General features: G+C 45.8%; 1 protein-coding gene across 1 annotated transcript in view; it reads left to right on the forward strand.

The window, feature by feature from the left end:
• The first annotated feature begins 1,276 nt into the window (after nucleotides 1-1,276).
• Nucleotides 1,277-21,462, forward strand: part of SLC9A8 (solute carrier family 9 member A8) — a 56,803-nt gene continuing 36,617 nt past the window's right edge. The window contains exons 1-6 of the mRNA XM_056844881.1: nucleotides 1,277-1,576; nucleotides 3,288-3,313; nucleotides 5,320-5,498; nucleotides 9,772-9,852; nucleotides 12,227-12,285; nucleotides 17,095-17,178. Coding sequence (XP_056700859.1) covers nucleotides 1,277-1,576; nucleotides 3,288-3,313; nucleotides 5,320-5,498; nucleotides 9,772-9,852; nucleotides 12,227-12,285; nucleotides 17,095-17,178 — 729 coding nt within the window. The remainder of the gene's footprint in view (nucleotides 1,577-3,287; nucleotides 3,314-5,319; nucleotides 5,499-9,771; nucleotides 9,853-12,226; nucleotides 12,286-17,094; nucleotides 17,179-21,462) is intronic.

Here is a 21,462-nt window from a genome sequence, read left to right on the forward strand (position 1 = left end):
GCACGTGTTCAGGCTCTCCTTTCGGCTATGTTGGAGGGCCGTTTTAAGAAGATACCAATATCAGAGAGACTCTGCTCCTGTGGGTCAGGGGAGCTGGAATCAGTGGCACATGTTTAATTTGGTTGTCCCTGGTATAATGAGGCTCGTGCCCAGCTCATTTCCCCCCTAATAAAAGGTGTCACAGGGGTACCGCAAGCAGATTTATTGCAGATGTTGTTATTGGGGGAAAACAGGAAGGTTACATCCTCCACTGCCAGGTTCTGTGCAGTAGCGATTAAAATTCATCAATCTAAGAGTATTCGTAAGGAGTGAAGGGGGTCCATTGGTTATGTAATTATATATTCAGATTATTTAGGACTGAGTTCCCAGAAAGAAGGATTATGTTGTAACAGCTTATAGTATGTATATGAGTATATTTGCCCGTGGAACTAATTATATGTATTTTTCTGGCAAGGCCGCAATAAAGTGTTTGTTTGTTTGATCAGTAACCAATAGAGTGCAGAATGGGTGTGGCATGCATACTTCGCCTAACTCTGGTCAGCAACTGAGCTGTGACATTCTGTACCAGCTGAAATTTCTGAGTTGTCTTCAAGGGCAGACCCATGTAGAGGACATTACAATAGTCTAGCCTTGATGTCACTGTAGCACAGGGGCTTTTCTGTTGTAGCACCTTGTTTTTCAGCGTCTGCCTAATCCTGCACCTGGCGCTTAACTATTTGGCAACTGGCTAAAATTTTTTGTTTCTCTTCCTAGGGCTTGAGTGTACACTGGCAGTTCTAGATTACCCTGGTTGACGCCCCTTTATATAGCTCTATACTGTTACGCGCGATTCTGTATTTCCATACTCTTTTGTATGTAACTGGCAATTGGTGTTTTGATGCTGTTTTTGTTTTATTATTATATTTTTAAGCGGAAGCTGCCTCAGGTAAATGTTTGGGGAATACCCACACAGGTGCATTGGATAAATATGCCCCATGCCCTCGGACTGAATTCTTGCATTCCTCAGGAATCTTAACAGGGCAATGCTTCGGAAACATCATCCTCAGTTTAGTATCCGGAATCAACACAGAATAGAATATTTCTTGCTAAATAACAAAATCCGTGGAATACCTTTCATTAAGGTTCAAAAGACACCTCGCCCCCAACGCGCGCGCGCCAACGTGCTACCTTCCAGTTGTTCTGCTCCACGGCTTTTGTTTTGCACCAACGCCGCTACTTGCAACAGATAGGCACGTGGGTGTAAACAAATAAGAGAAATGTTCCGCGGAATGCATAGATGGGTGTTGCATACCGAGAACCGACGCCCGAAGTCATTTCCACACCGGGGCGTTGCGCAAACGCCGGCGATTCAGCGTTCCGGAACTCCCCGGCGCGCGTTTCGGGGAACGCCGCTTTCGGCCATGACGTCACGGGCCCCCACGCCCCGATTGGCCAAGCCCCCTCTCGGCGCGCGCGTCTCATTCCCCCTCCCTCCTTCCCTCCGCGGCGGGAGGCCATAGAGTCGGCCCAGGCAGCGTCCAGAGCGTCGCAAACACCGCTCCGGAAGCGCGGACCGTCGCGCTCTATGGTGCTCCGGGTGGGGGTGTGTGTGTTTGGTTTACATTGAGGTCGGGAAGGAGAAGACGCGCCAAGATGGTGGGAGCGGAGTGAGTGGCTTCTCTTCAGGGGCTCCTTGTGGGAGGGAGCGTGTTCCTGGCAAGGGCTTGGAGGGGAGACGCGGGGCAGGAAGGTGCCTGGCGGGTAGGACAAGAGGTGCGGATAATACCAACGTATTATCTGGCCCTGACCTGGATGGCCCAGGCTAGCCCGATCTCGTCAGATCTCAGAAGCTAAGCAGGGCCAGCCCTGGTTAGTATTTGGATGGGAGACCCCCAAGGAAGTCCAGGGTTGCCGTGCAGAGGAAGGCACTGGCAAACCACCTCTGTGAGTCTCTTGCCATGAAAACCCCAAAAAGGGGTCGGCATTAAGTCGGCTGCGACTTGACAGCACTTGACACACACACAATACCCACGTGGGTGGGAAGGGCAGGTAGGGAGCCTTGCCCCAGGCCTCTGACGTGGACAGCCTGCCTGGCAGGTGCGCTCGTCTGCAGGGGAGCCGCCCTTGGTCACCTGCAGCAGGCCTCTTAAGTGGTCGCGCTGATGAGGCTACGTGTTCGGCGGCCCCTTGCAGTGCTCCAAACGCACCCTAGTCATGGTCACGCCATTCCTCACGACGGCCCTGCCAGGTAAGCCGGTGCTGTCCTCATGCGACGTGTGTGACCAGGGCAAGCGGCACCCCCTTCAACTTTAAGTGCCCGGCTTGCTCTGGGGGTAAAGGGACGATGACTGGGGAAGGCACTGGCAAAACCCTCCCCCCCCCCCGTAAAACAAAGTCTGCAGTAGTAGAAAAGGGCAAGAGTCCAGTAACACCTTAAAGACTAACAAAAATATTTTCTGGTAGGGTATGAGCTTTCGTGAGCCACAGCTCACTTCTTCAGATACAGCTAGAATGTGATTCCATCTGTCTAAAGAGCTTTCGTAAGCCACAGCTCACTTCTTCAGATACAGCTAGAATGTGAATCACATTCTAGCTGTGTCTGAAGAAGTGAGCTGTGGCTCACGACAGCTCATACCCTACCAGAAAATATTTTTGTTAGTCTTTAAGGTGCTACTGGACTCTTGCCCTTTTCTACTACTGCAGACAGACAGAACCACGAGAGAGAGGGAGGGAGAGAGAAGCGAGTAATGGGAATGGCGGAAAGAGTAGCCACGGCAGTCACTGTAGAGTGTAGTGTGTGTAGGGTATGGTGCATGGACAAGATGTATCCTTTTACCATATTCATTATGTACCAAGGGTTGCATAAATGAAAGTTCCGGAACCAAAAGAGCCACATGACCTACCGTATGTCATGTGTACCGCCCTACCAAACACGCACGTTCAAATAATATAAGATGTAACTATTTACATTACTGGATGGCCCAGGCTAGCCTGATCTCGTCAGCTCTCAGAAGCTAAGCAGGGTCACCCCTGGTTAGTATTTGGATGGGAGACCACCAAGGAAGTCCAGGGTTGCTGTGCAGAGGAAAGCCCTGGCAAACCACCTCTGTTAGTCTCTTGCCATGAAAACCCCAAAAGGGGTCGCCAGAAGTCGGCTGCAACTTGACGGCACTTTACACACACACATTTACATTACTGGAATACCTCTGCATGTGTACAGTTCTCTCTCCCCACTACTGCTGAACCGTAGCCGGCCTGAGTGCATCTGGAATGAGAGGAAGGGCTTCCCTCTCTGCTTCTCTCCTCAGCATGAGACACAGCAAGTCATGCGAGAGTGAGGTTGCCACGATGCTTGGAGGAGGACCAGTTGGCTTTGGGCAAAGGGGAGTGAAACCTCCATCGCCCCTCCACTCTTTTCCTGGGTGGCTGCTGTGGTGGTTTCACTCTTTCTTCTCTGCAGTCTGCTTGCTCTCCTCCTGGGAGTTGTGCCGGTCTTAGGAGGAGCCTACCGAAGGTGCAGAGAAATGAGGGTAGGGGTGGAAAGGACAGGCCCTTTACTTCCATCCCCGGAATGAGGCCCGCATCTCAGGGAGGCTCACAACTTACCCACCCCCCCAGATCCTCTAGCGGCGGCTCTTTTATAATGGGAAACATCTGCCAACCTGAAGCCCAACCCAGCAATGACCTTGTTCACTCTCCTGTCACAGGCTGATGCCACTTGGGGGAAGAGCCACAGGTAGCGCATCGCAGAGCCACTGGGTATCACTGCCTTAGGAGAAGGCGGTTGGTTGTTGCAGAAAAACCTCACCCCTGGTGGCATGTGCTGTGTAGAGCAGTGCGTCTCTGCCACAGTACGGGAATGGATCCTTTGGAACTGTATTTTTTACATCTCAGTTGGCAGAGAATGTTGCTATTGGTACTCCTTGCTGTCTGCTGAAAGAGTCAGCCCCTCTTAGGAGGGGCTGTGGCTCAGTCTGTAGAAGGCCCCGGTTCAATCCCTGGCATCTCCAGTTAAAGGGACTAGGCACGGAGGTGATGTGCAAGTCCTCTACCTGAGACCCTGGAGAGCCACTGCCAATCTGAGTAGACAGTACTGACCTTGATGGACCAAGGGTCTGATCCAGTATAAGGCAGCTTCATGTGTTTAATTGCCTCTGGTTATTCACAGGACCATGTCCCTTCCTTTGCAGATTCTTTGTGCTCAACTGTGGCTCTGTAGTGTCCTTGAAGACTGGGCAATTATGCACAGGTCAGGCATGTCTGAAAAGCCAACCTCTGCCCTTCCCCGCCTCCTCCATCTACAGTTCCAATGCACAGTTGACTATAAGCCTGGCTATTTCCCCTCTTTGGAGTCATAATTTTTGGCCTGTAATTAGGGCCTGCTGGCTTAAGATAAGTTGCATGTTAGTGAGTTTGTTTTTCAAACAATTTCCTTTTATTTATTTTATTTATTTATTTTTGGATTTGTAGACCATCCTTTATACCTGGCCAAGGCTGGGCTCAGACCGGTTTACATCAAGCAAGAAACATTACAATAAATACAAAAGAGCCAGCGTGGTATAGTGGTTAAGAGCGGTGGTTTGGAATGGTGGATTCTATTCTGGAGAACCCACTCCTCCACATGGGCGGCAGACTCTGATCTGGAGAACTGGGTTGGTTTCCCAACTCCTCCGCATGAAGCCAGCTGAGTGACCTTGGGCTAGTCACAGCTCTCTTAGAGCTCTCTCAGCCCCACCTACCTCACCAGGTGTCTGTTGTGGGGAAGGGAAGGTGATTGTAAGCCGGTTTGAGTCTCCCTTAAGTGGTAGAGAAAGTCGGCATGTAAAAACCAACTCTTCTTTTCTCTTCTTCTTCTCAAAAGGCCTAATCCAGGGGTATTGAACTCAATTGTTACGAGGGCCAGATATGACATAAATGTCACTTGGCTGGGCCGGGCTATACCTCGCCAGCCCAGATCAAGGGGATGTGTGGCTGCCTCGGCTGGCTTGCAGGCCAGATAAGAGCTCTCAAGGGGCTGCATCCAGCCCGCGGGTCTTATGTCTGACACCCCTGGTCTAATACTAGTTAAAATTGCTAGCTTCAATCTAAAACAATTTAAAATAATTTAAAACAATGGCGCTCAGCTATCTGCACACAAGACCAAGAGCCAGCCTAGGGAAGCAATCAGGTTCCCCCATAAAGATCAGATGTAAAAAGAGGAAGGGGGAGGAGGCCAGCCATGATAGAAACTGTTATCTTCTCTCAGAAGATTTTTTTCTGGGGGGAGGAGGGAGGATCTGTTTTTATATGTAGTCCCGTTTTTGGTTAGCCTGACCTTGCTGTATATTTATTCTCTTGCAGGTTCCCAAATGCTACCCACGAAGTGCTCAATGCCACCCTTCACACCACACTGGCCCTCACCACTAAGCTGGTGCTGCCTACGCCTGCCAAGCCAATCCTTCCGGTTGAAACTGGGGCCCAAGCTCAACAGGAAGAGCAGTCAAGCGGCATGACAATATTCTTTACCCTTCTTGTGTTAGGTCAGTGGTTCCCAAATTAAGCAGTACCACCCCCTGGGGGCACTAAGAGGCAAGTGGGCAGCGGGGGGGCACTAGAGGTGGGCCCCTTCAACTGTGTTGTTCACTAATTTACAATAGATCAAGCTATGGCACCATGCTGGCAGATTTGGTGGAAACTATCAGAGTTTTCCCCCCAGACTTTGAAGAGCTGGTACCACTGGATCAAGTTCATCAGTTTTGTTGAATAAATGTCAATTAAAAAGTTTTAATTTGATTTTGAGTAGATGTGCAATTAATTGTTAATGTTTTGAATTTTTATTGTTATTATTTTCTTCAGTGCGTCATGCAAACCCCTATTTTGAATAATGCTTTTTATAAGATAGGGTAGGGGGTGCTGGGGTTGAGTTTGTGGAACCAAGGAGGCGGTGGCCCAAAAGGTTTGGGAACCACTGTGTTAGGTGAATACGCATTCTGCCCTCTCCTTTCGGTTATTTTTGAGTCTGTTCTGGAGTTAATACAGGCAGACAGATGCGGGGGGTGGGGTGGAAACGGAGCCGGTGAAGCAGCCTGTTGATTAGGGTGATGTGTCTCTTTCAATATTCACAGTGCTGTTGATTAATTTTGAGAACAGGCTACAATTACAGGGTTGGATAAAGACCACATTGGAAGTTTCCACCCGTTCCGTTTCCACTGCAGCTGCCCATCGTGTTGTTATTCAGGCAGTCCCATTCTCCCAGGAGCAGCTTTCCTTGGTGATCAGTAGTCTGCAGGCTGCAGTTGGAGGACGGAAAGTTCACGGAGGGAAAGTTTAGTCTGGCTCCAACCTGTCTGAGCTAACATTTTGAGAAAATTTCACAGGCATGGAAATTTAGGGGGAGATGCAGATGGAGACATTAACTAGCTACTTTCAGATAATTATAATTAAGTGCCATCAAGTCACAGGCAACTTGTTGTTGACTCTGTATGGTTTTCAAGGTGGAAGACATACAGTGAGGGGAAAAAGTATTTGATCCCCTGCTGAATTTGCCCGTTTGCCCTCTGACGAAGAAATGACCAGTCCATAATTTTAATGGTAGGTCTTTGTAGCTGTGAGAGACAGAATAACAACAGGAGAAACCCAGAAGACAAAAGTCAGAGATTGATGTGCATTATAATGAGTGAAATAAGTATTTGATCCCTTTGCAAAAGATGACTTAGTACTTGGTGGCAAAACCCTTGTTGGCAATTACAGAGGTCAGACGTTTCTTGTAGGTGGCCACCAGGTTTGCACACATCTCAGGAGGTATATTGTCCCACTCCTCTTTGCAGATCCTCTCCAAGTCAGTAAGATTTCGAGGCTGATGTGTAGCTACTCGAATCTTCAGCTCCCTCCACAGATTTTCGATGGGATTAAGGTCTGGAGACTGGCTAGGCCACTCCAGGACCTTAATGTGCTTCTTCTTGAGCCACTCCTTTGTTGCCTTGGCCATGTGTTTTGGGTCATTGTCATGCTGGAATACCCATCCTCAACCCATTTTCAATGCCCTGGCTGAGGGAAGGAGGTGCTCACCCAAGATTTGACGATACATGGTCCCGTCCATCGTCCCTTCGATGCGGTGAAGGTGTCCTGTCCCCTTAGCAGAAAAACACCCCCAAAGCATAATATGTCCCCCTCCATGTTTGATGGTGGGGATGATGTTCTTGGGGTCGTAGGCAGCATTCCTCCTCCTCCAAACACGGCGAGTTGAGTAGATGCCAAAGAGCTCGATTTTGGTCTCATCTGACCACAACACTTTCACCCAGTTCTCCTCTAGGTCATTCAGATGTGCATTGGCAAACTGCAGACGGGCCTGTACATGTGCTGTCTTGAGCAAGGGGACCTTGCGGGCTCTGCAAGATCTCAGTCCTTCACGGTGTAATGTGTTACCAACTGTTTTCATGGTGACTATGGTCCCAGCTGCCCTGAGATCATTGACAAGTCCCCCCCATGTAGTTCTGGGCTGTTTCATCACCGTTCTCATGATCATTGCAACTCCACGAGATGAGATCTTGCATGGAGTCCCAGACCGATAGATAGAGATTCTAATCTCAGCTCGTTACATACAGTGAAGATACCAGGTAGCCTGACATCTGGCTGGTTGATAGGGGATCGAATCTGGCTGGTTGATAGGGGATCAAATACTTATTTCACTCATTATAATGCACATCAATCTCTGACTTTTGTCTTCTGGGTTTCTCCTGTTGTTATTCTGTCTCTCACAGCTACAGTAGACCTACCATTAAAATTATGGACTGGTCATTTCTTTGTCAGAGGGCAAGCGGGCAAATTCAGCAGGGGATCAAATACTTTTTTCCCTCACTGTACAAAGGTGGTTTGCCTCAGACCTCCCATTTCGGCTTTAAAATGCTTTGGAAGCGCCAGACATCTGTTTTTCCCCCAAACGCCTATACCACGATGTATTTCGTTATGTCGTTTCAAAACTGGCAATCCAAGGGGTGCGTTCAGTTACATACTATTCAGTTCTCCTCCCCTCTTTTTGCAACACCCAATGAAAAGCCTTTCTCCTCCCATCCCACCTTCCCCCTCCCCTCCCGTTTGCATCTACCAATAATTATTGTTACTTAATCCCCCCAGAGTGCTTGTGGTCTTACAAAGGAACACAGGAACGTTGGAACATTAGATCAACCATTTGTGTTTGTGCAGGGTCCCAATCAAACATTTCCCTCTTTTATTTGCTTGCGTCCTCCATTTTTTTATTGCCATCTGCTGTTGCTGTTGTTGGGTCAAAGGGAGGCTTGTTCATTGAGACAAAGGGGAGGGGGTGGAAGAGAGCAGGTTACAGGATCCCAGATGGGACACGCTCCTTTTGATTGGTTTGTGCTTGGACTGTACCATCACTTAAACATGAGCGGGTGGATTGTATTGCCAAGCATTTCCCACCCACCCCCCATCACATTGGGAAATTGTCTGCTCTCTAACTAGCCTCGATAGGAATTTCATGTGTTTGGAGGGAAAAAAACCCCTTTCTTAACCTCCAAACCACCACAGCGAGCATTCCTGGCAGCCTCTGGTAATTGGAGAAATAAAAGTGTGTGCTTGCAAGCCCCCCCTTTATTTAAACCATAATAACTTCTAGTGCACCCCCCCAGTCTCTAAGCAGAAGGACTTTCCCTGTTCTGCTTCTGGGTCCCGATTGATTGCAAGACCCCTCTGTTTTCCCAACCACCCAACGTCTAGGGCACACTCCCCCCCCCTCCCCATTAGTTTCACTAGTCGGTTACAATGCAATCTGATTAGAGAGTTCTGTGTGTGGTTTGTGTGCGTGCGAGAACTAGAGGCGTCGGGGAGAAAACGTGAGGCCATTGTCCTGTCATCCCCGTTGCAACGACGATCCAAAATGCCGAGGGGGGGGAGGTAGAGGGAAACCCAAGCAACGTCACGATTACGTGTTGCTCCCTCCATGCCCCCTCTTGTGTGCACGCTATTTTATTGGAGGTGCGTTCTGAAAGCAAACGTTTCAGAGACGTTAGAACGGGCAGGAGTGTGTGGGGGAAATTGGAACTCGCATCCAGGACAAACGCTTCTAAGGTGTTTTCCACACGTTTCCTGGACGGTACGATAAGCCTTTGGGAGTTTAACTTTCAAAAAGCTGGCTTTTCTTGCAATGTTCATCGTGTTTGTGACTCTAAGGGGTGCGTATTGGCTAGTGCCTATGCCATTACCAGCACACTGTCTGCTCCCAATACCTAGAGCAGTGCTTTTTTAAAGAAAAAACTTCTTTTATTAGAAGAGCAAGATTTGAGTCCAGTAGCTCCTTAAAGACCAACAAGATGTCCAGGGTATAAGCTTTTGGGAGGCAAAACTCCCTTTGTCAGATCCTTGCTGGCCTTCTTGCTTGGAATTTCTAAAACTTGTAAAACAGAATTCCGGTCCTTTCGTGAGGCTGCCAAACATAGTTATTCTGGAGAGCCTTTGGGGCAGCCTGGGTAAAAGGGGAATACTCTGCTGGTAGGGACATAAGGTTGTTTTCAAAAAAATATTTTTTTTAATGTTTTATGCCTGTTGTTTTAATATTTAGTTTAGCAGATTGTTTTTAGATGATTCGTGCCTGCCTTGGGTCCTAAGATACTCAGGAGAAAGACAGGCATATAAATATTCTAGATAAAATAAATAGATATTAAAAAATAAATTATTACTTTATTATTTTAGATTCATATTTGTTTTAAATGTAATTAGATAATTGCACAAGTTGTTTGAATATTGTCATTGCTGCTGTTCTGCCTGTGCCTCAACATTGTTTTGTTTTCCTTCCAGCTATCTGCATCATATTGGTGCATTTATTGATAAGATACAGGCTGCACTTCTTGCCAGAGAGTGTTGCCGTTGTTTCTTTAGGTGAGTACCTGCTACCACGGCAGTATTACCCACCGGAAAATGAACTGTATTCTTGTGTTCAAATTATCTCGGTAAAAGACAATTTTTGACATTCCTTCTTTTCAGCAGTTTATCACATTTGGGTGAATGTTATTTGTCCACAGATTTGCTGAAATGGAGAGAGGGAAAAGGGGCAAGTGGTTGTGTGGGGAAACAAAAAAGTGGTATTCAGAGGTTCCCTTGTGAATCTAACACAGAATGAGCATCCATTTCTGCATATCCCCAGCGGTGTGAGTGGTATCTCAGCAAGCCCTTCACAGAGCTGATCTTCTGTTAAAAGTGTGAGCATGGGGAAGGATCATTGAACATGTAGTAACATATATGAAGCTGCCTTATACTGATCCATCAAGGTCAGCATGGCCTACTGAAAATGGCAGCAGTTGTCCCAGGTCTCAGGCGGAGGTCTTTCCCCTCACCTATTGCGTGGTCCTTTTAACAAGAGATGTTGGCAATTGCCCTTGGGATCTTTTGCACGCATTGCAGAGGCTCGCTCGGCTGAATCATTCACTAGGACTGAGTCACAGCCCCTCACTAGGAATCTGCTTTGTTATAGCATGTCGTCAGTGGAACATGTTTGCCTAGGTACATGTCAATGCGCTTGTGACCCACTTTCTCATTCTGCCCCGATCCACACTAGAGTAGCCTAAGCAAAATAAAGACTTCCACTGTAAAATGAAGACTGCTGCTCACTCCCCCATGAAAGGTTTATTCCAGCTTACCTTTTAAATCCAGTTTAAAAGGAAGAACCCCCAAACTTGGCAGTGACTTATTCAAACAGCTACAAAGGATCTGCTGACCAAGTGGTCATCCTCCTGTACTAACTTGGAAGGAATACTGAAAATCTGGATGGAGGTGGGGGGAGTTTATTGAAGAAGAGTTGGTTTTTATGCCCCCACTTTTCCTTTAAGGTGTCTCAAAACAGCTTACAATCACCTTCCCTTCCCCTCCCTACAACAGACACCTTGTACCATTCAAGGCTTTGAAAGGGCTCCCTAGTAAGAGCCTGGAAGACAGGTTGCTAGTTCCACCCTATTTTATACTCAAATATTCTCCTTTTCATACCCATGTGCTTTGCCCTAGAATAGGTTTTGTTTTCCTTTCAGATTTTCAAGTGCTACAGTAATCACTTCCTCAGTGCTGTTGATTATTCGATAGCTTTGCAAGATAATCCCATTTGTATAAATATTTTTTTGGCCAGGCAAAGCAAGATTGCAATTTTGTTATCATTTTGGTAGGTCAAGATTAGATACATGTTGTACCTGAATGAATGTCGTTTCCAGGACAGTGTTGCAAAACAAGTGATGAGGAAGAATCCTATTTTAGCCAAAGCAGTGGAAGAGTTATCTAATTCACAGCACACACAAAATACACTGTTGGTCTCCTTAACATCATCTCATTTTTTAACATTATTTTAAATCGATTTTTATATTTGAAGAGGCATATGTGGGACATCCAACTGGTTGCCTGTTCAAGAGTTGGGCCTGGCCCACTGAGATTCAGAATTTCTTGAAAGGCCTACAAAACAAATCGGTATCAGAAGACCTGCTCCTTTGTTTATGTGACTACAAGCGTAGTATTTCAGAATATATTCTTTGACAGATGAATACGTAATACAGAAGAGATTAAAGAAAGGTGAGCAGTGGGAACAAAGGTCTTAATTATGAACAATTAGAAGAAGGATGTCGCTGCAGAGAATTCGAACAATCCACCTAGTTACAACATGTTCATTCAGTACAAAGAAAACACTTAAGAACTTAAGTGTTCTTAGACATAGATCAGACCCATTTTTTAAAAAGTAAGTTCTAGATCTGTTTTCTAGATTATTGACCTCCCTTTCTTACAGTTGCTCAGTCTAGCCTGTAGCAGTTTAGCGGCATATCTCATCTTTCCGATATGAAGCTTTATTGTTTTGACCTTTTCCTGCTGGCTACGTCATTCCATTCATTCTGATCCCCTGCCCGCTTCTGTTGAGTTGAGGACCATTGGTTGAGATTCCACTTCTTTCCAAGTCACTGTTGCTGTTGTGATCCATCCGGATGGTAGAATAGACATGTCTTGGTTGCCTTAATGAAATTCTGTATAATTGTAGTACCTAAATAGTGTTGGTTAATAATGGAAGGGGGAGGGGGAGCAGCTGGCTAATGTGTGGAGGATGGAGTTTTATGCAGGAGATTGGATTAGATCACTTCAGCTGTTCATTATAGCCCTAGAGCATGATGAATGTTTTAGTACGACGCACTGAAAGCAGACTGAGCATTTGAACACTTCACTGAGTTGAAGCATTTTGGTTTCATATTGTGCTTTCTCTCTCTCTCCTGTCTCTTTTCCCTTTTAGGTATCCTCATGGGAGCATTTATAAAAATTATAGAATCTCAGAAGCTGGCCAACTGGAAGGTATGCAGACACCCCCTTTTTTTTTTTTTTGGCTATGTCCTCTGTGTTTTGGCTTTATCATTTGATCAAGCGAAAGAGGTGCCAGCATTTGACTCAGCTGCCCCCTTACTTAGGGTATCCTGTCCTGATACAGAAAATGTTTTCCACAGTGATACCATCCAAGTCCATTAAGCTCTGTGTGGCTGTTTTTTGTTTGCCGTCAGATCACAGCTGATTTATGGGGATACCTGGTGGGGTTTTCAAGGCCAGAGATGTTCAGAGGTGGTTTGCCATTGCCTGCCTCTGCATAGTGAGCCTGGTATTCCTTGGTGGTCTCCCTTCCAAATACTGACTAAGGCCGACTGTGCTTAGTTTCTGAGATCAGCTGGCCTTGTCTATCCAGGTCAGGGCATCAGAATATAAGAAATGTAAAATCATCCGGAAAACCCTGAAGTGGGGGGGACACTTGCCTCCCCCCTTCCGCAAACGTTGGGACTGCAGGGCCTGGAGCTGGGGGCAAGTATGACTCAGCTCCATCACTTTCCTAGTTGTAGCCACTTCCCTTGCATCTGGAAAACAGTCTCACCTTCCCTGCCTTATATGTCACAAGATGTGGTGTGGAAGAAGCAAAATTAATTTTCACCTAGCATTTCAATATCGCTTGATGAGAGGCTCTGTTCATTCCAGCCGGTCTGGGAATGCAGCCATGAAAGCAGCCTCTTCCAATGAGAAATAAAGAAGGTTATACAAGGCCACATCCTTAACTGAGCAGCTTTTTCCCCTTCCCAACAAGCCCTGTCCTCTTCCACCTTTTATTTCTTTCCTAGGAAGAGCCAAACTTAGAATTCCCCAGCTGCAAGCGACTGCAGCCACTAAGAGGGTTTACCTTCATTCCTCTTTTTTCCCTTCTAGTTTTTGAAACTGGACTCCAGAAATATTAGACAAATGAACATCTCAATGCTGGCTCATCATTTACTGCTTGAACTTAGAGTGATGCTCCAAGGTCTCAGACTGAATATTTTTCCTTCCTCCAGAGAGCCATTGTAACCGGAGATGCTGTGGGTTTAACCTGAAGTTTTTTGCATTCTGAGCTGCCCACTGAACTGAGGCCTCTCTAAGATTAGAATATACTCTAGTTATACAAGGTTTGAGAGCCGGAATGGTGTAGTGGTTAAGGGGTCGGACCGGGATCTGGGAAACCCAGGATCGAATCCCCACTCTGCCATGGAAACTTGCTAAGTGAACCTGGGCCTGTCACACACATTCAGCCTTGACCTTGGCAAAGGTTTGGATGGGAGACCTCCAGGGAACACCAGAGTCATGACGCAGAGGCAGGCAATGGCAAACCACCCCTGAATGTGTCTTTGCCTTGAAAACCCTACGGGGGTTGCCATAAGTCAGCTGTAACTTGACAGCAAAAAAAGAAAACACTGTTTACATCATGGGAAATCTGTAAAGAATAAAGTAGAGTCTAGCTTTAAAAATATTTAGACCAGGAAAATGACACTGGGTTGGGAGATTTCCACTCATTCTCATTTCCTTTTTATGAGAAATGGGATAAGAATAAATTCAGTAGATGTTTCCTTTTTGTCATGGAAGAATAAAAACACTAGAAACAGATTTTTCCCAAGCATTTGAGTGTGTTCCCATGATTAAGGAATGTTAACATCTGGTCCACATCACAAGAAGTGTAATTTAAAAATTAAATGCTTTATTCAAGCCATTCCACAAATATTCACAGGTCCCTGAGATTAAGATTTTGGGATAAATGAGTGTAGGCTCAGTGGTAGAGCACTCACTTTATATGCAGCAGGTCACAGGTTCAATTCCTGGCATCTCCTGTTAAAAGGATCAAGTAGGTGATGTGAAAGACCTCTGCCTAACATTCTGGAGAGCTCCTTCCAGTGAGTGTAGATATTACTGACCTTGACAGACCAATGATCTTACTCTGTATAAGGCAATTGCAGGTGTACAGTCTTTGCTTTTTCATTGCCCTTTGCAGTCATATGAAGTTGTTCTGGCTCTCCCAGAATAAAGCAGATTTTGCTGTACAACATCACTTTTTTTTACTGTAGTTGCTCCATGCTGCTCTAAAGATTAGCAGCAAATGAAAGCAAAATTATCTGCTAACTCCCAATCGCCAGATTTCGGCCCAGATCTGAAGACCATCAGCTTCCAGGAAAAAAAGTGTTTAAAAGTATTGCATGCATCTGTGCATGTTCTGTACATGTTCTCCAGCTGGCTCATTGCAAAAGTGATCCACAATTTGAGGATGTGGGGTACCACAATTTGAGGATGGGGGTGAGGTGATGGTTGCGATTTATTGTTCCTGTCAATTCCTCTCAGATCCCGGATGAGCTCCCATCAGCAAGGATCGGGAAGGTGACAAACAATCATTACCTCCCAAACATGGGGTGCCTTACTCAACAGTAACAGTACAAACATACCTTGTTTTATTGCGCCTCGCAGATATTGCGTTTTTGAGCGAGTCTATCGGTTCCATTTTCCCAAGAGCGTGTGCTAATTTCTTGTCTGTGTCCCATTTTGGTAATTCTTGCCATATTTCAAAGTTTTTCATTATTATTACAGTACATTTTTAGACATAATGCTATTGCACACTTAATAGACTACAGTGTAGTGTGATGGACTACAATATAGTGTAAACATAACTTTTATATGCTCTGGGAGACCAAATTTTTTTAATGTGGCTCACTTTATCGCTTTATTGCGATATTCGCTTTATTCGCTGGAACTGAACCCGCAATAGCTCAGAGGTATGCTTGTATCAAGATGATTTCAGCCACACAGCACATATAACCCATTGGTTAGCTCTTGGTCTTAACCACAATAGTTGCATAACTATATTCACTTACTTGGAGTTCCTTCTTAAGGAATCAGCACTGTAAAGTTGTCCTCCAAATTGTTAGGTGGGTCTAGTTCTTTTGAGAGAATTCACAAGGTTGGTCTGCCATTGAAGTAATAGCTTATGAACTAACTCTTGACAGATTACTGAATGCATCCGTTTTCTTTAAGGAAGTCAGCACTCTTAAACATTTCTGCAGTCCCGTGTAACTTCCATCACAGATTTTGTGCTTGAGATTGTAAAACAGAGAAAAGCATGAAAAATTGACAAAATTGTTTTGCTGAAACCAGCATGTATCATTTTTTTAAAAAGTCTTTATGTTTTGAAAGTCTAGTAAATGGTTGTTTCAAAGCCAATTTGTATGAGTCAAGCACTTTTGCAGCACATTATTCCCAATTCCCATTACTGCCAATAATTTTTAAAGACCTTAGCAATTATATTAAAATGTGAAATTGCATCTTCAGAAAAAGTAGCTCTTGTGGTTGAATATTCTTTCACGGCCTGGAGGTCCAGGCTTACTCTGTAGGAATTCGGAACTATTCAAGGCAGTGTCCTTATTAATAGAGGCGGCAGAATAATGAAGTTCAAATTGCTCATCCCCATCAGAAAGGTTAAAACTTTTCATCTGTTGTGGCCCCAGAACTGCCCATGGGGGCAGCCCCACACAGAACCACTTACAGTTCTGAATCTAAAAGGTGGGCTAGATCCAGCTATCTGGTGTAGTGGTTAAGAGCGGTGGACTCTAATCTGGAGAACTGGGTTTGATTCCCCACTCCTCCACATAAAACCTGCTGGGTGATCTTGGGCTACTCACAGTTCTCTCCGAACTCTCTCAGCCCCGACATACCTCAGAAGGTGTCTGTTGTGGGAATAGGAAGGGAAGGCCATTGTAAGACAGTCTGAATCTCCTTAAAAAGGTAAAGGTCCCCTGTGCAAGCACCGGGTCATTCCTGACCCATGGGGTGACGTCACATCCTGACGTTTCCAAGGCAGACTTTGTTTGCGGGGTGGTTTGCCAGTGCCTTCCCCAGTCATCTTCCCTTTACCCCCAGCAAGCTGGGTACTCATTTCACCGACCTCGGAAGGATGGAAGGCTGAGTCAACCTTGAGCCGGCTACCTGAAACTGACTTCCGTCGGGATCGAACTCAGGTCATGAGCAGAGCTTTTGACTGCAGTACTGCAGCTTAACACTCTGCGCCACGGGGCTCTTAATCTCCTTAAAAGGGCAGAGAAAATCGGGGTAAATAAATCCAACTCTTCTTCTCTTATTCTTATGCAAGGATCTTACTGTCCCCATTTGATCCGGGAAAAGTTGATTCTTAGGATTGTGACTCACATGCACTAATAGCGCTGTTGATGGAAGAGGCAGAAAGGGTGGTTCCATAGACTTCCTCTTCCCCTTCACTACAGGCCACTGACCTCTGTGGCTACTATTCCACGTGGCTCCTGCAAACCTGGGAATTAACTTTCCCAGGGTCTGAAAGCACTGCAGGGAGGGGGAAGAAAAAAGGGAGATATACAACCAGAGGTTTCTGCTGTTGAGTAACTGGATCTAACCTTACAATTCCATGTCCTGTTTTTATTTCTGATAAGCATTAATTACATTAACTATTCCTGTCGTGGAAAGCTATTTGTTGGGAGATAGTATTATGTCACACTACTTATTTGATTGCTGCAATTCACAGAATGCTTTGGGGTTTTTTTTTAGCTACTGGGGTGAAAAGCAATTTAAAAGGCAATTCCAAGAATGTTTGCTATCCTAAAATCCTCTTTATTTGTGGTGGGAAACGAGACAGATTAATATGAAATTTATTTCCTGGTGATTTTTTTGTTTAAAATACTATCATTTAGGTAGACATTCTAAAGCGCTTGCATTTGATTTTGTTTGTTTTACTCATGATGCGATATAATTTCCCTTACCACACATTTACTAATCCTTTCTTCATCATTTTGTTATATTTTGCAGGAAGAAGAAATGTTTCGTCCTAATATGTTTTTTCTTCTTTTACTTCCCCCGATTATATTTGAATCAGGATATTCATTACACAAGGTAAGATGCTGTGAATCCTGTTCAGTGGGTTTGTGCTAGTGAGTGAACCGATTCCTGTACTACTACAAACTGAGTGAATCTGTGAAGTGATTTTGCAGCTTTCTGATTCCCCGCACCTTCCCATGAATGGTGGACTCTAATCTGTTGAACCAGGTTTGTCTCCCCACTCCTCCACATGCAGCCTGCTAGGTGACCATTCTCTCAGAACACTTCCAGCCTCACCTACCTCCCAAGGTGCCTGTTGTGGGGAGGGAAGAGAAGTTGATCGTAAGCCACTTTGAGACTCCTTTCGGTAGAGAAAAGTAGGGTATAAAAACCAACTCTTCTTCCTCTTCAACTGTGCATGAGGTGGTGTGGAGGATTTCCCATTATTCTTATCACAGCGGTCCCCCATGCTCCATTCATGTTGTTCCCAAGGATTCCCTAAGGATTTGCAACTTGTCCTGTTCACGGTAGTGTGGGATGCGTCCCACAGTGTTGGACCCAGGCTCCTGCAAACAGAGCGGATCCAGGAAAGCAGATCTTTCTCATCTTCTCCTTTCCCCATCAGAGTACAAAATTTAAAAAAATAAAATAAAAACAATACTATCAATACAATAAAAAAATTAACTAGAAATACAGAAAATCTATCAGGAACAGTTTCACAGATAATGAAATCACAATGCTGGAAAATGCTTTTCTGAATAATTCTGTTATACACGGTATGCTGGAAGGAAAAAATGAGTTCCTAAACTAGCCAGACCCGGGGCTGGGATTGAAGCGGCCTGATGATTACTGAAAGTTCTCCAAAAGGGGTGAAATGCTAAGAACTGAGTGTGAGGAAAAGTGGGGGGGGGGGAGGCGGGGGGAGAAATTGGCCTGCTTGAGTTTCTAAGAACTTAGACAACCCTGAAAGTTGAGACTTTGATGGTGGGGGTGGGATTCCCAAATATTTTATCTCCCCACCCCACACACACTGGTGATTCTTTGTGGGCTCCACCTGTTGCTGTATCTCACAATAAAGTGTCTGACTCCTGATACGGTAACAAAAGCAGCCAAACCAGGCTACATTTGTGTTTTCCTGGAACTGTTGAGAAAGGTAAGGTTTTGTTTTGTTTTGGTTGAGTTTGTTTTGCCCCAGCCTTTTTGATATTTTTTTTTAATTGTGCACCATAGTTTTCATGTTGCTGCTTTTCCTGGTTTTTACGTTGTTGATTACATTGATTGGTTCTTGTAGGTTATCCGGGCTGTGTAACCGTGGTCTTGGAATTTTCTTTCCTGACATTTCGCCAGCAACTGTGGCAGGCATCTTCAGAGTAGTAACACTGAAGGACAGTGTCTCTCAGTGTCAAGGGTGTAGGAAGAGTAATATATAGTCAGAAAGGGGTTGGGTTTGAGCTGAGTATTGTCCTGCAAAAGTAATGTGCTAATCATTGTCCTGTAAGTATCAAGATAATGTGCTAATGAGGGTATGGTATGTTAATATGGAACCATTGTATCCTGAAGTGATCTGTTAATGTGTGTAATCCAAAACTAATCTGCATGGCTATTGTTGAATGTTGTCTTTGTTAGTCTGGAGGTTTTCAGAACAGGAAGCCAAGCCTTATTCATTCTTAAACTCTTCTCTTTTCTGTTAAAGTTGTGCTGATGTTTATGAATTTCAATGGCTTCTCTGTGCAATCTGACAAAATAGTTGGTAGAATTGTCCAGTCTTTCAGTGTCTTGGAATAAGACCCTGTGTCCTGTTTGTGTCAGTCCATGTTCAGCCACTGCTGATTTCTCAGGTTGGCCAAGTCTGCAGTATCTTCTCAGTATCAACCTGATACTTTAACAGAAAAGACTTTAACACAAGTCTTTGCCTGGTGACGTTGTCAATCAAATAATACGTATGAATACTTGAATTGGTCCTTAGAGAAGGACCAAGGGGATCACAGTAAGATTGTGTGTATGTTAAGTGCTGTCAAGCCGCTTCTAACACATGGCAACCCTGTGAATCAACGTCCTCCAAAATGTCCTATCTTTGACAGCCTTGCTCAGGTCTTGCAAATTGAGGGCTGTGGCTTCCTTTATAGAGTCAATCCATCTCTTGTTGGGTCTTCCTCTTTTCCTGCTGCCCTCAACTTTTCCTAGCATGACTGTCTTTTCCAGTGACTCTTGCCTTCTCATAATGTGACCAAAATACAATCGCCTCAGTTTAGTCATTTTAGCTTCTAGTGTCAGTTCAGGCTTTATTTGATCTATAACCCAGTGATTTGTTTTTTGGGCAGTCCACGGTATCCGTAACACTCTCCTCCACATTTCAAAGGAGTCTACTTTCTTCCTGTCAGCTTTCTTCATTGTCCAGCTTTCACACCCACACATAGTAATAGGGAATACAATGGCATGAATCAACTTAATCTTGGTGGCCATTGACATATCCTTACACTTCAGAATCTTTTCTAGCTCCTTCATGGCTGCCCTTCCCAGTCTCAGTAAGATTAGATCTTAATAATTTGCAAGGCTTGTAATTTGCATTAACGTATATCGGCCTTATGCCTGATCACAGGTCTCAAAAGAACCAGAGGGCCATCTTGTTCAGTCTTTCTCTGCCTGACTACCCTTCTACCAAATGCCGGCAGATCAGTCCTGATCCCGATAGTGTTTTGTGAGTTGCGCCATAGAAAGCAGCCCACAGAGCAAAGAGCATTGGAAAATTGAAACAAGTTCCAAATCTAATCAAAAGTTTTATCTTAGGACCAAGCTACTACAGTCAGAGTGCCCCTGTTTTGATCTGTATGGTCCCATTCTCTCCTGCGCCCAGGCTGTTTTGTAAAGCCATTTAATGGGAGTTCCATTCTTGGAATTCCAGCATCCTGTGTAGTTCGGCTCTTACATGAGAAGAAGTACTGTGATAAAAATACTCTTAGTGGCAATGTAAAAACAAAAGATGGATTTTCTTGAGGCAGCTCAGGGAAGAATGTGTGTGTGTACTTTTATCTAAATCCATCTGAACTTTTAATTCCAAGATTAATTTTGAATGGAGGCCACAGTTTTACTGTACAGCAAATCTTACTAGTTAATACCGAGTTGAGTACGAACCGGATTCTTCATAAGCAAACCAGGAAGTGGATTAGTTTAATCTGTTTTTAATTAATGGCAATAAAATAATTCATATGGAATGAAGCAGACAAACTAATTCCGCCGGGGGGAAATCATGACAATGGGTTATTTGAAAAACAAAGTGTACAGTGCAAATGAGGAGGATGAGGGGGGGAATGATTGCTGTCTTTAAGTATTTGAAGGGCTGTCACTTAGAGAAGGCAGGGAGCTGTTCCTGTTGGCAGCAGAGGATAGGACTTGCAGTAATGGGTTTCAATTGCGGGCAGAGAGGTACCGGCTGGATATTTTGAAAAAGTGTTTTACAGTAAGAGCAGAACAGTGGAATCAGCTACCTAGGGAGGTGGTGAGCTCCCCCTCACTGGCAATCTTTAAGCAGAGGCTGGACAATCACTTGTCAGGGATTCTCCAGGCCACGGGTCGCAAAAGCGCGGCTCTTTGAGCCCTTGAGTGCGGCCCTTTCCAGTCCCACCCAGCTGGCCGGCGGGGGTTTGAAGCGCTTCCCGCCCCTTCCACCTTCCCCGAACTTCCAAGGGCCCTCCCGGTTTCCAGCCCCTCCCCTTTCCTCTCCGGCGGGTGGTCTGGTCGGGGGGGCCGTCTGGTGTCCATCTGGGCCTGTCTTCCCGCTGCCCCGAGAGCTACCTCCCCCGGGGCCTCCTCTAGGCCGCCCCGCTTTGGCTCCCCTCTCCCTTGTTGTAAGGGCTGCCTGGTGCTGGAGCCGTCAGCGTCTGCGCGCAGGCCCGCTGGGGCGTTGCCCTGCCCTGGGTCGCTCTTGGCCTCGCCTCTCAGCCCCGGCATGCTGGCCAAAAGAATGCCTTTCCAGCCCGCCCTCCTGTTGGGGATGGCTGTCGGGGCCCCCGTCGCTCGCCCCTCCTTGCTCGGCCCGGCATCGCGGCTTGGCTCAGTCCATGCCGCGCTCCCGCCGCACTGCGCCGCCTGTTTCCCGGGCTCGGAGGTAAGTGGGGCGCGGAGCCTGTCAGTCTCTGCCCGGGGCAGTCCTGGGTCGGGTCTTGAGGGAAGGTAGGAAGGAGCCCAGGCGGCAGCAAGGAGGAGGAGGTCTTGGATTTGCCACTCAGATGCCCATTTTCCCCATCCAGATTCTCAAAACTCTGCATGGGGGTTATTGGCCATTTGTGAATGGGAGGTTTTGCCTTGGATTTGCCACTCCGATGCACAACTCAACAATAAGCCCCCCTGCAGAGTTTTTAG

Source organism: Euleptes europaea, chromosome 2 (assembly GCF_029931775.1).
Source record: "Euleptes europaea isolate rEulEur1 chromosome 2, rEulEur1.hap1, whole genome shotgun sequence".
NCBI classification, from domain to species: domain Eukaryota; kingdom Metazoa; phylum Chordata; class Lepidosauria; order Squamata; family Sphaerodactylidae; genus Euleptes; species Euleptes europaea.